Here is a 15451-nt window from a genome sequence, read left to right on the forward strand (position 1 = left end):
CGCCATATATACTTTTTATAATTTGATGGGGTTTTAATGGGGATTTTAATGGGGGACTGTATTTTATTGTACTGGTTTGTTATGTAACCCGCCACGAGCCAGTGGGTAACATAACTGATGATGATGATGATGATGATGTATTGTAGGGTTAATAGAATATTTTTTAATTCATTCAATTTATATACCGCTCCTCACTATAACGTCTTGGGGCAGGCTTAATAGAATGTTATTTCCCAAGTGATCTCATTTATTTAACATATAGGTTGTGCTACATTTGAATGCACGTAAGCTAGCTAAACAATCACCTTAAAATAATTTTCTACTTGCTGTGACCTATGAAATCTGCAACAGCTAAAGTAACCACAAAATTCATCCTAGTCAAAAATCTCTCCAATGTCTCTGCTACTGATGCACCTACCTACCTAGGCACTCTATAAGATTACATAAAAGTTTTGTCAGCAGATGGTTCAGTGTTTCTTGCCAAGCTTGTGTCCAAATCAGAACCCCATACAAAATTGGGTCAGTATCTTAGAATTAAATGCTGTCACTGTAGCAGGAAGATAGCTGTCTTGAGCCCTCTGGGAATGGTGGTAAAAATCTAAACATAAATAAATGTTGCCTTCCATTAGTATTTTTATAAGAGAGAAAAATAGCTTTGGAAGTTATCAGGGCTTTTTTTTCAAGCATTGTGGTTCCATCCTCTGAGAAAAGAGGATTTGACCGGGTTCCTTCCGAACGGCTTAATTTTTTACGGAAAGACACTGCTGCCGGGAGAGCCATTTGAGAAGGGGGCGGTATCTCTCCACTCCGCCCCTGTCCCCTGGGGCGGGCTGCAGAGAAAGAAGGAAGCAAACCTCCGGGGGTCAGAAAAGACGATGCTTCGACTAAGCAGAACAGCCGTTTGGCTTCGGACGCTGCCGGCCGAGCATCTCGCTACATCTGGCAAGATCCTCAGCAGATCCTTGTCCGCGGGGAGGAAAAAAGACATCCTGCTGCACGTCCATGGGGAGGCAAACTGCGGTGAGTGGAGCCAGAGGCCCCTTGGAAGCAGCACAGTCCAAGCCGTTGGTAACTTCCTCGGCAGGTGACTGCAGACGAACCTCGTAGCTGCCCGTACAAACGTCAAGAGCGATTGTCTCCCTCCCTTCCGTCATAGCTGCCAAATTAGAATCAGAATCGTGGAGTTGGAGTTCCAGGGTCATCTAGTCCAGCCTCCTGCACAGTGCAGGAAACTCACAACTATCTGCCTGCCCACAGAGACCATAATTCCCCCTCCCCCAAAAAACTCCCTAGATCCCCCACCAGAATCCACGGCCAGTCTGGCCTGGAGGAAAATTGCCTTCTGACCCTGAAGTGGCAGTCAGCCGCAAGAGCTGAGCAACAGCCAGAAGAGCCAAGTTGCCTGAATAAAAGTCTTGCAGTATCCCCCCCCCCCATCACACACCTGTTCTGTTTCCACTTGAGACCTCCTCTGGTAGAAAAGGAAGGGGATGCCACAGCCAGATGTTCGTTGTGTGGGGAGCACTTGTGTGGGGGGGTGGAAATGCCACCAGCAGAAAAGGTTCAGGTGAGGGCAAGTGTCGGTAATTGTCACTGTGGTGTTTAAACATACTGTTTAACAACTGTCAACCTCTGCCCTCAAATAGTAATTAGAAAACAGGATTATGCAACAGGGTTGCTGCAAAGCACTATCTGAGCATCCAGCCCCCCAACACATAATTTTTTAAAAACTAGCAATTATTTTCCATCAGGATGACTGGTGTGGGGCTTCTAGTAGGAGAGAGGATGCAACTATCAGCAAGGATTCTGGCCTGTTAGTAAAGGAACTACCAGACTACTATTTCTTTGTCTATATTCACATGCCTTATTCCATGCTTGATGTCAGAAAGTGGAGCTGCTGAATTATTGAGGTACAAAAACTTATGAAAACTGTAATCCATCACAAAGCTCCACTTTGTTTAAAACCTTAGTTGTGAATAGCAGTAATATCCATTCCACTCTCAATCTAAATATTTGCTCTTGATGCACGCCCCTTTGATTTCAGCAGAATATGATTCCCACCCAGAAAAGAGTAATGCCCTAAAATTATAGTGTATTAAGTTGTATTTCTTCATTTGCAATGGAAAATACTCCAGGAAACAGCAAATATCAGATATAAACTCTGGAGATATTCTCCACTACCAACCTGACAATGCTAAACTTTAAACTTGGGATCACCTGTTTTTTGTTGTTGTTTTAACTAAAGGCCTTGCAGAAATTCAGATGAACAGACCACATGCCAAAAATGCACTGGGTAAAGTGTTTGTGGATGAAGTAAGTAAATGCTTTTCTCTAACTTTTAGTTATGTAACCAATATCTGAATATTCATCTGTGTTTAATGGCATAGTCCTTAGGTAATTTATTCTGCTGCAGCCAACATTCTTCTGAGAACACTTTGGAAGGCCCACATCCGGGCTGTACTTCAACAGCTGCACTAGTTACCAGTTGAATACTGATCAGGCTTAAGGGTCTGGTAATCACCTTCAAGGTCATATACAGTCTGGGCCTGAGGGACCGCCTCTCCATCTATGTCCCCCAAAGAGCACTATGCTCTGCAGGCACCAACAAGCTGGCAATCCCTGGCCCCAGGGAGGCTTATCTGGAGGCTTTCTCTGTCCTTCCCTCCATCTGCTGGAATGACCTCCAAGAAGAGATCAGGGCCCTGCCAAAACTAAGAGAGTTCCGCAGGGCCTGCAAAATGGAGCTCTTCCACCAGGCTTTCAGTCAAGACCAATGAAGCAATTCCACCAATCAGAGTTATGAGCTCTAACTGTTAAAATATTATATGTACCCAATCACTATATGTTCTCAACAAATGTTCTTTGTATTATACTATGAATTCACTGTAAACCGCCCTTAAGGGAGGGCAATATATAAATGTAACAAAATAAACAAATTCAGCAGAATCTTTTACATGGAGCACGTGGTTTTTAGAATGAAGCTATAATATGAAGGAATAAACTGTTTATATGGTAAGTTTAGAATGATGTTAAACAAAGTAGTAAGATAATCTGTCGGAATTTTTAAGATCCAGTGTTCTTCAGTGTGCTGTGTCGAGATTTCACATATTTTGCGAAATAAGGCTCTGTGGATTCCTTCAGAGTACAGATTCAATTTGTAATTTTCAGCTGCAGTCACCTGATAAAACTAACCATAGGATTTGGGGTTCTGTTATAATTTTATATTTGAACTCTGACTATATTCTCTCCCCCTAGCTTTATGAAACCCTTGACATTCTTCGCTATGATGAAAATGTTCGTGTAGTGATAATCAAGAGCAATGTTAAAGGTGTTTTTTGTGCAGGTGGGTGAGAACATTTTCTGATGTAAGAATTTCCAGCCATCACTACCCCCAAAGTAATAAGTTAAAGTTGTAGACTTCATTAAATAGAACACTACTGTCAGCCATATGGTTCTCTATCTGATTTCTTTAAGGAGTATACAATAGGAATACCTAATGATTGAGAAGAGACAGACATTCCCAAAACCAGACAGCTGTCATTTTAACAGACCAACCTTATACAGTGCACTCTCCATTGATTTTTTAACAAATTCTGCATAGGATTCTCTTGCCGTTTCCAAGGCAATTATTGGTGTGTTGAAGCAACACTGCTCAACTCCTTGCATTTCCTTTCTATATCGACTCTCAAACTGTCTGCTGCTTCTCCAAATGTAGGCGCTGACTTAAAAGAACGTGCTCAGATGACCGATTCTCAAGCTGTTCATTTTGTTCAAAGGCTCAGAAGCTTAATGGATGGCATTGGTAAGTAGTTAACAGCCATTTTTATTTGATTGTTGTCATGATACAAACTAGAATTATCCTCAGAAAAGAAGAGAAAGAGCCACTTGGCCTAAGGAACTCTCAGCTGTGCCATTGAATCAGTCAAATGGCTGTACCTGTGCCAAGTCAGTGTGATAGCTAGGCTTGCTAAATTACAATTTATTGTGTAGAGTTTTGCTCAATAGATCCTCTCTCTATGATATACATGTACATCTTTTCTGGGGGCACACTAACATGATGTGTTTGATTGTAGCATAAAAGTATCCAAAAATAAATATAAGCAATTTCTCTGTATTTTCTTGGACAGTTATGAGCAGATTGTATGGAGTACTGACTTCACATTTTAAAAAATTCTTATTTTCTTACAGCCTCCCTGCCGATGCCCTCCATTGCTGCAATTGAAGGCTATGCATTGGGTGGAGGCCTGGAACTGGCGCTAGCTTGTGATCTCCGAGTGGCAGGTATGTACATCAACATAACTGTTTGTGTTATAGGGAAACTTAGGCAGTATTCAGGCATCCTACTGTCAGCTGTGATTAAGGGAAAATGTGCATGAGCCTAATTTGTTAACAAGATCACAAGCATGCCTGACTTCTTCTGATGTGTCAAAATTATTGTTAAGCACTCATGATATACAAATACCAGTATGTGAGTTAACTAGTTGTTTCCCCTTCACCACTACTAACCAGGATTTTGGTTTAGGATTCTAGTTAGGGGACAGGAAACTAACTATGGTTAACATGTATGCCTGTATTCATACATTGTAGGTAACTGAAGCTAGTTTTAACCTCTGTCTTGGTGTGAGAAGAGAGTGAGGAAGACTAAAGCATGAGCCCAGCAGCAACAGGTGTTGCTTGCATGCAGCCTTAATGTCCAAAGGTAGGCTGTAGGGCTTCTGAACTCACCATGTGACACAGGTTAATCACTGCCTTCCCCTGCCCCCATGCACGATCCAGCCAAAAGTTTAGTACAGTTAAACAGCATAATGCATATATGCTAAAGACTTCCTCCTTCTGTTACTTTTCTTTGTCAGCATCATGTGCAAAAATGGGCCTCATTGAGACAACTAGAGGACTCTTCCCAGGTGCAGGTAAAGTAGCTTTATACACTTAATTACTTCATGCGTACATAATAGCATACACTGTGGGGCTTTACGCACCGGGATCTTTGTAGCAAATTGGTCACTGAATGAAAAATCGCCATTTAAAATAGTGGAATTCGTCGTTATGCATACCTGCCATTGTAGTGGAATCCAGTTGCGTTTTGTGGCGTTTCCCACAGGCTTCCGGTCTCAGCAGAAATCGCTAGAAAGGAAGCGCTATTGCCGAGCTTGTCCCGCCCCTGGCCGTCAAGCAGCCAATGGGCAGCTGTTAGCATGCTCCCAAACAGCCCCTTTCCCTTTAAGAAAGGTTTTTTTTTTTAAAAAAAAACAGACCCATTGTAACGAATCTGTGTTAATTCGTTGCAACGGAGAGACCCATCCAGCTGCCTGGTGTGTTTGAGCTGTCGTTTGATCGTTGCCACGCTCCCTCCGAGTGAAAAAAAAAATCCCCCCCCCCTCTCACGGGCCCGATTTTCGGCTGAATGAATGTGTAAAAAATAAAGTGACTGCTTAGTAGTGTGCTTAGTGACTGAAGGGGAGGGACTGAAGCCGGGGAAGCCTCTAAACTGAAAGAGGCTCGCTGGTGCGTTTATCCCCGCTCGCTCGGAGAAAAAAAAAATGGCGATCGCTTCGCCGGAAGATCAGAGAAGAGAGCCAGGGGGGAGGGACTTTGTAGAAACTGCAACAATGTTAACGCACAGGTCTTTTTCGCTAGTGTTGCAGATTGGTTGCAGGAGTGTATCGCTTTCCGGAGGGTGAATCCACTTTTGGGGATTTCCCTGAAAGTGCTACAAGGAAGCGCTTTTTGCAGATTGGTTTCAGGTGTGTGGCAGATTGTCGACGACGTTGTGCAAAACAGCAAATCAGTAGCGTTTTCAATTGGCAACCATTGTGCTATTTTGAAGGCGTGCAAAAAGCCCCTGTGTGTTGTATACCCACAGTGCCCAACAGAGGAAGGAGGGATTACTTTTGCCTGTTTTCCTTTCCCTTGAGACTCTGAACATTGTGATCAGCCCTGTTCCTGGGTATACCCTGAACCCTGAATCAGCTATGGGAGGCAAATAAAACCCATTCTGTGAGCTTCATGCACAAGCTAAGTAGACACAACTAAGTAGACACTGAGAGCCAGTTTGGTGTAGTGGTTAGGGAGTGCGGATTTCTAATCTGGCATGCCAGGTTCGATTCTGCGCTCCCCCACATGCAACCAGCTGGGTGACCTTGGGCTCGCCACGGCACTGATAAAACTGTTCTGACTGAGCAATGATATCAGGGCTCTCTCAGCCTCACCCACCCCACAGGGTGTCTGTTGTGGGGAGAGGAATGGGAAGGCGACTGTAAGCCGCTTTGAGCCTCCTTCGGGTAGGGAAAAGCGGCATATAAGAACCAACTCTTCTTCTTCTTCATATGTCACTGGATAGCACATTAAGGAGAGACAAATTATATTATTTACATTATTTAGAGTCTAATTTTCTCACAGGGGGTCAAGGCAGGTTACACATAACAGTACAGTCAACAGAATGGGACATTCAGTAATCAGAGCTTTAGAATGTTAGAAGTCTGGAACCGCCAGGAAGGAAGCATAGCATAAGTATTAACATGAATCATTAAGTGGTTCAAAAATTTCCTATTAGGATCCCATTTACAATAAGCTACATGTATGGACTACAGACCCAAATCTTTATTCAAGTAAGTTAGCGAATTATTTTGTACATTTGCAGCCGTGCTTACCTGAGCCCAAGAGCCCTTTGGAATAGTTCAGTTTTTTATAGCTTATGGAAAGTCAGGTGGGAGGGAGCTTTCCTGATCTCCTCTGGCTGGTCATTCTACAAGGTAGGGGCCACAAAGGAGAAAGCACGTGTATGGACAGTTGTTGATTCTGCCCAGTTGCAGGTTGGCACCCATAGAAGTTCCTAGTGACATGAGCAAAGTTGTTGTGATGGAGCACAGAGAAATAGGTGGTCTCACAAGTAAGAGAGACCAAGGACATAAAGGGCTTTGTATGTCCAACACCTTAAACAAAGCCTGGTACCAGATGGGGATCCTGTGGAGTGTCTGCAGAATTGGAGTAATATGCATTCTCCTTCTAATTCCTAACAGTCAAGCCATGGAACTCTAGGACAGGGGAGGGGAGGCCAGTGAACAGAGCATTACAATAACCTAAAGGTATCCCCCTATGCAAAACCCTTGGGGGTTTTCCTCTAGCGTTTTCCCTCTAGCGTTTTCATGGCAGACTCAATACGGGGTGGTTTGCCAGTGCCTTCCCCAGTCATTACCGTTTAGCCCCCAGCAAGCTGGGTACTCATTTTACCGACCTCAGAAGGATGGAAGGCTGAGTCAACCTTGAGCCGGCTGCTGGGATTGAACTCCCAGCCTCATGGACAGACAGCTTCAGACAGCATTTCTGCTGCCTTACCACTCTGCACCACAAGAGGCTCTTAGAATAACCTAGCCTGAGTTATATTGTGGCGTGGATCCAGGTAGCTAGGCCACCTTGATAGCAAGGTAATCCTACAAAGTAGGCTGAGTTGGTAGAAAGTATTTTTGCAGCTGAATTAATTTGCCCACTTACCACAAATGTTACTAACTTAGAATTCTTGGCCAAGTTGCCTTAATTCCTTTTGTTTAGATTAGCGATCCCCAACCTGTGGGCTGCGGACCACATGTGGTCTGTCGACTAATTGGAGGTGGGCTGCGAAGGACGCCTCCCCCCCCCCCCGCCCTTTACAACACACTTCGGGTGTCATTGTCTGCCATCACTCCCAGATGGGACTATCTCGTTGCAGAGAAACAAGCTCAGGATTCCCATTGATTTGTCATTGTCATGAGTTAAAATTTCCATGAAAATAAAATGTTCCTTATATTCATTGTTGTGGCGTGTCTGTATCTTATTTTGAAGGGATGTTTAAACATTACCATAGCGATTAGAGAGCATTAGGGCAGTGGTTGAGAGTAGAGGAGTAAACTACCCCCCCCATTGGGCCTCAGTAGAATTGTCAAACGTTGAGTGGTCCCCGGTGATAAAAAGGTTGGTTTAGATGGTACCGCCACGTGCTCTCTTTTCAGAAGTGCAAAACTGAAATCTGCCTCTAAATGGATAGTTATCCTTTGAACAAATTACACTTTAAAAGAACAGAAGATATCTTAGACTGTCATGAATAGCCAAGTTGCACCAATATTTTTAGCCAATTCTCTTATTCTAGACCACCAGATACTTACTATAGCAAGGGATTTTAAGATTCCAGAGTAATTATCACATTGTAAAATGGCAGAATCTTGAGGGGGAATGATTGTGTTTTTCTCTCACCTTTCACTTTAAAACAACTGACCTGTTTCTTAATGGCTAAAAATACATACTCAGTCACCAGAAAAGCTCCTGATTCTGTTGTAGAATAACTTGGGGCTATTGGAGGAGGTAATGAGCAACACAGCTGGAACCAATGAACTTATGAAGTGATAATTATCATAGCTCAGATCCTATCCCTCAGTTCCAGTGGGGCAAGTCTACTTGTGCAAACAGAAAAGGCTCAGTTTCCCCATTTCTTCTCCATGCAGTAACCCATCCCAATAGTGCTTTCTGCAGTGCATGCATAGAATCTTAAGTCTATTATTGTATAGAGAATTTGCTCCCCCAAATCAGTACTATAACATTGTGCCAGTGTTTTTTGTTTGTTGTCTAGGTGGATCCCAACGTCTACCACGATGCATTGGAGTAGGCCGTGCTAAAGAACTGATTTTCACTGGCAGACAGATTGATGGACAAGAAGCCTACTCAATTGGGCTAGTTAATCATGCAGTGCCACAGAATGAGGAGGGTGATGCAGCTTATCGAAGAGCACTGGCTTTAGCTGAAGAGATTGTTCCACGGGTCAGTGTAATATCAGGACTTAACTGGTATTATCTGCAAGATAATTTTTGTATTCTCCAAATAATGGGTGTTCACGCCAAACTTATTTCTCTAAAGAAGGCAACCCAAATTTGGTTTAGAAAATAAATCATACCTAGTTTCATCTTACCATTATTTTCATGATTTAGATTCTGATATCTTTTTTGTAGGAATTTGTTCCCCTTGTTTATGTTGTAAATTCTTTGAGGGTATGTACTATCTAACATCATAACAGCCCAGATAGTGATAGGACCAAGATTACTTAGTGAACCTCATGGCAGAGCAGTTATTATAACCCAGATCTTCCTGACCCTCAAAAACACTGTTATTTTTTTGTTTATGAAACCTGTTATGGAACCATGCCCATTGATGACATTGTTCTAGCTAGGGCCTCTAATTCCAGTGGAGAGTGATATATACAAAAACAAATCTAAGTTCCTATAAGAGCAAGGACTGATCTACTTTTTTTTCCTATCCCACTCTTCCTTTATAGAGCTCAGCATACTAGATCAATGGTCCACCTATAATCCAACATTTCTCCCAACAGTAGTATGCCAAATACTTTGAAGACTCACCCTGTGTTGTGCACTGAAAAACTACATCTTCTCTGGATTTGTCTAATCATTAAATGAAACTAGGGGCTGTCACCTATATTGCACTACAACAATTCAGCTGTATTAACAGGAACTGCCCTTTCATCCTACAGCAGACAGTTCTTTTCAGCAATTTATGAATATCTTCAATGACATATTACCCACAAATCCCTGTTCTCTTTTCTATTAAAAGGCTCCAATAGCAGTGAAAATGAGTAAAGCGGCTATAAACAGAGGAATTGAGGTAATGACTTTATAGTAAGGCCTTTTATGAATATTTTCAGTAAATCAGAAAAATATACTATACATTATATTCACATAACTAGTAGCTGCTGTTTTTTAAACAAAGCTTTTAAAAAGGAAATGTTAAGCATAAATATGGCTGTGTGCACATATATTAATACTTCTCTTCCCACCCCCACCCAAGTACCAGACATGGGAACTGTAAAAGTGCATCAGTAGTAACCAAAGGTATTGAGAGAGATTATGGAATTACCATCTTTAGAGGTTTTCAAGTAAAAACTGAAATATATAGATGTATTTTACACTCAGATTCTAGAGGGATAGTTCTGTTAGTCTACTGTTGCACACTATTGGAGGTGTCCTACCACATTTGTTGTAGCATCTTATCATCAAGTTTCTTAAGTATCTGATCTAGGTTCATACACAGGAAATGGAGCACTGCAGTAAAAGCATCTTAAAGGCATTCCAAAATTCTTTGAATTGGAACCACTCTGCTAAATGTGGTAGAACAGAAATTTTGGATCCAACCCTTTGTTCATCTTGGGGGCAGCACGAAGATGAGATCATTTAACCTCATCTAATTTAATATGCTAGTGCATTACTACCGAAGTTGTAGCTTAAAAGAATACAAAAATTTAATAATTAGAAAATGTCCATCTTTTATACATACAAATGAGATTTCCTTTTGCAGGTTGATATTGCTTCTGGGATGGCTATTGAAGGAATGTGTTACACTCTGGTAAGCTACCCCAGTTTGTTTGTTTTTTTTGGGGGGTGGAACCCCATTTTTTAAAGGGTACATTTCTTAGAAATTATACACACATTTTATGTGGGCTGAGTCTGGTATTTCTCAAATTTGGGTCCAAAATATGCTACTGTATTAGAAGCTTGCTTGGAATCTATTGTCTTGAGTCCTGAGTAGTGAATTATACTACATCTGTTAAGTGAACATGAAAGGACCATTTATAAAACATGGCTGCTTAGGACTTCAGGAACCCATTATAATTGGACAGCTGCATATCCTGAGTTAATGAGGCTGCTACCAGCCTACTGTAATTTAACAATAATTAATGCAGAATATACTGCTATACTTACTGTGACTTCCTTTAAGTGTTAACCACTGTAATTTTTAAATGCAGAATATTCCCACGAAAGACCGGCGGGAAGGAATGGCTGCTTTCATAGAGAAACGACCACCAAAATTCATTGGCAAATGACTTTTAAGTCTCCTTCAGATGCCTAAAATAACACCAAAATGTGATTGAAAGACTTTAACAAGGCTTAATTTTTAAATAAATTTTGTATTTGGTACTCAACTCCAGATTCACATGGATACCACTTTCATTAATAAAGAGATTTCAGTGATAAAATAGGATCTGAATGTCACAATAAGAGAAAATTTAGCTACCTTGGCTGAATACTAGGTATTTAACTTGACAATACTTTCATAAGTTAGTGATGATAGGCAGTTCAAACACCTAGCAAGACAAGAGGTCACCCTGATGCTTCTGGTCTCAAACAAAGAATTCTTACTTCTAGCTGTGGGAAAGGGACAAGTTGAAAGAGTTTGAAAACTATTTTGAATGTTGTTGCAATACATTTATTAAGCAAAGGTCAAACAAACACATAACAGACACATTAGATATCCATATGCATGTCTATTTAAGACTTTTCTGCTGTAAGTGCAGTAAGTGGCCACCTTCAGGAACTGACCTCTCCATGTATGCAATTTAATTTTCTTCCACATTTGCCTAAAAATTAAACTGTGGGAAGTAAGAATTTAACACTTGTATCCTTTGGAATGTTATAGGGATGGGTCCACAACAGCTGCACCCTAGACACTGCATATGTGCTTGTAGCCTTCATCCTGGACAGCACAGTGCTGTCTAGGGTAAAGGTCCTCCTGCTTTGGAAGAATTTTATGAGCCAGCAGCTAGCATCTGTAATTATGATCTAATTTAGAAACATATGAGCTCTCAAGAGGCAATATTTGGCAGAACAGATTATGCAGTATAAAGGCTTCACTCAATGTTGCTTCAAACTTTACTTTGACAGTTACAAACCCAGCAGAGAAATACACTGAAGGAAACTGTAGCCAAGAATCTCTGTTTACGGAACTATTTAATGGCTGCTCATACTTTTCGAGGAATAATCTTATTTTATGGCTTGAATCTACAGCATCAAATGTGTTTCAACAGACAACACAGCAGTGAACATTGTTTTCGGAAATTGGCTTAAAACATATTAGAAGTTGAACACCATAATGTTCTCAAATAGCTTCTGTTATACTAAATAGAAGAATTTTTTTCCCCTTAAGATAGCCATGGCTGAAGTACATTCTGGACAAACTATTCAGCTTCTAGTTTAGTAGCCTGACTTTGGATTTTCCAAACAGTAATAAACCTGAACGTTTTATTTATCAATAAGTAGATTTTCTACCCAAACCAGTACATAGAAAAATAGGATGCAATCGATGTAAATGACTGAGCTTCCCACCAGTCAAGAATATCATTGAATTTTCTTCACAGCCACAATCCATGTTGAAATATATCTACAATCAGTATTTCCAAAGATTTTATCCCTGGGGCCACCACACCCATCTGAAAATGTATTGATTAGATTTTATGCACTTACCTGTAAGACCATACAATAAAACTTGATTGGTCTTAAAGGTGCTAATGGACTTGTTCTGCTGCTTCATATCAACATGGCTTCCCCTCCTGAATTTACCAGAAATATTCATTGTGAGGCTCAAAGTTTCATTTCAGAATGTAAAGAGCAATATGCCAAAGTTAATAAAATGCAACAGCTGATGGCCAAGTATTTATAGGAAGCCTCCCAGTTTTCAGAATGTTCTTCATCATCTTCTGGGCTCTGATCTGGATGACCCAGGTTAGCCTGATCTCAGAAGATAAGCAGCTCTGGCTAGTATTTGGATGGAAGACCATCAAGGAGGTCCAGGGTTACTACTCAAAGACAGGCAATGTCAAATCACATTTCTTGGCTTGAATTATTGGATTGATGTGCTACGTTGGTTGTGATTTGAAGTTTTCCACTATTATCTTCATAGATAGTAACTTTTGGAAACAGTTTTGGTTGTATAATGAATGTGGGGAAATATCCTGCACCCTTGACTACATTTCAGTATGCTATTAATGGGGGTGACACACTGCCCATGCCCCAAAGCCTGCAGTGCTGGTAAGACTGTCAAAAGAACTGAGTCAAGTTACTTCTGTTCCAAGGGCAAAGCACTCCAGAGCTCAGTTATGCAAACTGAGATGGCTGAAAAACAAAGTTTACCATCCCACATCTTGCTAAGAGTATCATACCTAAAGGGCCAGAGACTTGAAAAGCCAAAACCCTACAGTAATGTCTTTCTCTTGAGGTAAAAAGATTATAATTGTCAGAACATGAGAAAGATGTTCGTCTCTTTGACTATCTGTCTTATGCACAAACCATAAAGGGCTATATCCTTCTTAGGGATTCCATCTTGACCTCAATTTTGAGATGTACAGCTTTTATCTCCAACTTGGGCCTCCTACTCCTGTGCTTTCTTTTGTACAGCCATTCTGTCTTCATCAACACTGACCAGTCCATTAAAAACAGAAGCTTGTGATCAATAAATGCTACATTTAGACATTTATTTTGGATACAAATGCAAACAATGCTGCTACGTCAAGATCCCCTAAACCAGCGGTCCCCAACCTTTTTATCACTGGGGACCTGTCAATGCTTGACAATTTTACTGAGTCCGGGGGGGGGGTAGTCTTTTGCCGAGGGATGTCACTGCCACTGCCCGCTGGGGGGCACTACAAGTAGCAGCTGCACAATGCCATGCCAAGGGGGAGCCCCAGCCATGGCAGCCACCGGAGAGCACCAAAGGTGAGCTGGTGGCAGAGTGGCATGGCAGCCCCCAAGGCAGCAGCCGGGGAGGAGGACCCGCAGCCCGGTACTGACTGATCAACAGACCGGTCCCGGTCCCCGGACCAGGGGTTGGGGACCACTGCCCTATTCTAATTAACCAGGGGTTGAGGCAAGTATAAAGCACAGAGAAAAGGGATTGTGTGTTTTCACTCTTTTTATTCTTGCTCAGCCTGAGGTTTGTACAAACCATATATATGTAAAATCTTCTTGTATTTTGACTGCTTCGAGCCTGCTGTCTGTAAACACACCCTGCCTATTTGCATCTTGCTCCAAAAGAGCAAAGGATGGGGGTAGTAGCGGAGTTCACACTCCATAAATGCTAAAGATCATCCCTGTGCCAGCTAGCAGGAGAGAGGGAAACGGGGAAGAATTTTAAACAGCAATGAACTCTTTCGGAGATGCTTTCAGAATTGTCAGTGGCAGTGGTTGCTCTCCAGTGATGTCCAATATGCCCCGGAAGAAAGGAAAAGTAGTGGCACTGCTAAGCAGAAACTTGGAATAGCTACAGGATGTGTTGAGCGTCTGGAACCCAAGGGATTAGGAGCTGGTGAGTCCATTCCTTCACAAACATGTAAAGTAATAGTACAAGTTCAGCAAAACCCATGACTGATGTATTAGACTTTGATTTCACCAGGGATGTCTTATAACAGAGATAGGAAACAAATCTACCTTGAAGTTCAGAATCAATCTGAATTGTTGTTGTTATGTGCGAAGTCGTGTCCGACCAATCGCGACCCCATGGACAATGATCCTCCAGGCCTTCCTGTCCTCTACCATTCCCTGGAGTCCATTTAAGTTTGCACCTACTGCTTCAGTGACTCCATCCAGCCACCTCATTCTCTGTCGTCCCCTTCTTCTTTTGCCCTCGATCGCTCCCAGCATTAGGCTCTTCTCCAGGGAGTCCTTCCTTCTCATGAGGTGGCCAAAATATTTGAGTTTCATCTTCAGGATCTGGCCTTCTAAAGAGCAGTCAGGGCTGATCTCCTCTAGGACTGACCGGTTTGTTCGCCTTGCAGTCCAAGGGACTCGCAAGAGTCTTCTCCAGCACCAGAGTTCAAAAGCCTCAATTCTTTGACGCTCTGCCTTCCTTATGGTCCAACTTTCGCAGCCATACATTGCAACTGGGAAGACCATAGCCTTGACTAAACACACTTTTGTTGGCAGGGTGATGTCTCTGCTTTTTAGGATGCTGTCTAGATTTGCCATAGCTTTCCTCCCCAGGAGCAAGCGTCTTTTAATTTCTTTGCTGCAGTCCCCATCTGCAGTGATCTTGGAGCCCAGGAAAATAAAATCTGTCACTATCTCCATTTCTTCCCCATCTATTTGCCAGGAATTGAGAGGGCCGGATGCCATGATCTTTGTTTTCTTGATGTTGAGTTTCAAGCCAACTTTTGCACTCTCCTCCTTCACCCGCATCAACAGGCTCTTTAGTTCCTCTTCACTTTCTGCCATTAGAGTGGTATCATCTGCATATCTGAGGTTGTTGATATTTCTCCCTGCAATCTTGATCCCAATTTGTGACTCCTCTAATCCCGCATTTCTCATGATGTGCTCTGCATACAAGTTAAATAGGCAAGGTGACAGTATACAGCCTTGCCGAACTCCTTTCTCAATTTTGAACCAGTCAGTGATTCCATGTTCAGTTCTCACTGTTGCTTCTTGACCTGCATATAAATTTCTCAAGAGACAAATAAGATGCTCTGGTATTCCCATCTCTTTAAGAACTTGCCACAATTTGTTGTGCTCCACACAATCAAAGGCTTTAGCATAGTCAATGAAGCAGAAGTAGACGTTCTTCTGGTACTCCCTAGCTTTCTCCATGATCCAGCGTATGTTGGCAATTTGATCTCTAGTTCCTCTGCCTCTTCGAAATCCTGCCTGTACTT

The 15451-nt window shown here is 42.0% G+C and overlaps 1 protein-coding gene across 1 annotated transcript; it reads left to right on the top strand.

Moving 5' to 3' along the window:
- Positions 1-806: 806 nt before the first annotated feature.
- Positions 807-11011, top strand: ECHDC2 (enoyl-CoA hydratase domain containing 2). The gene is made up of 10 exons (XM_077333716.1): positions 807-1020; positions 2246-2313; positions 3256-3343; positions 3716-3802; positions 4189-4281; positions 4854-4910; positions 8600-8787; positions 9592-9642; positions 10333-10380; positions 10781-11011. The coding sequence occupies exons 1-10, from the start codon at positions 876-878 to the stop codon at positions 10856-10858; spliced, it is 903 nt and encodes a 300-aa protein (XP_077189831.1). The 5' UTR covers positions 807-875; the 3' UTR covers positions 10859-11011.
- The last annotated feature ends 4440 nt before the right edge of the window (positions 11012-15451 follow it).

Source organism: Paroedura picta, chromosome 4 (genome assembly GCF_049243985.1).
Source record: "Paroedura picta isolate Pp20150507F chromosome 4, Ppicta_v3.0, whole genome shotgun sequence".
In the NCBI taxonomy this organism is placed as follows: Eukaryota; Metazoa; Chordata; class Lepidosauria; order Squamata; family Gekkonidae; genus Paroedura; species Paroedura picta.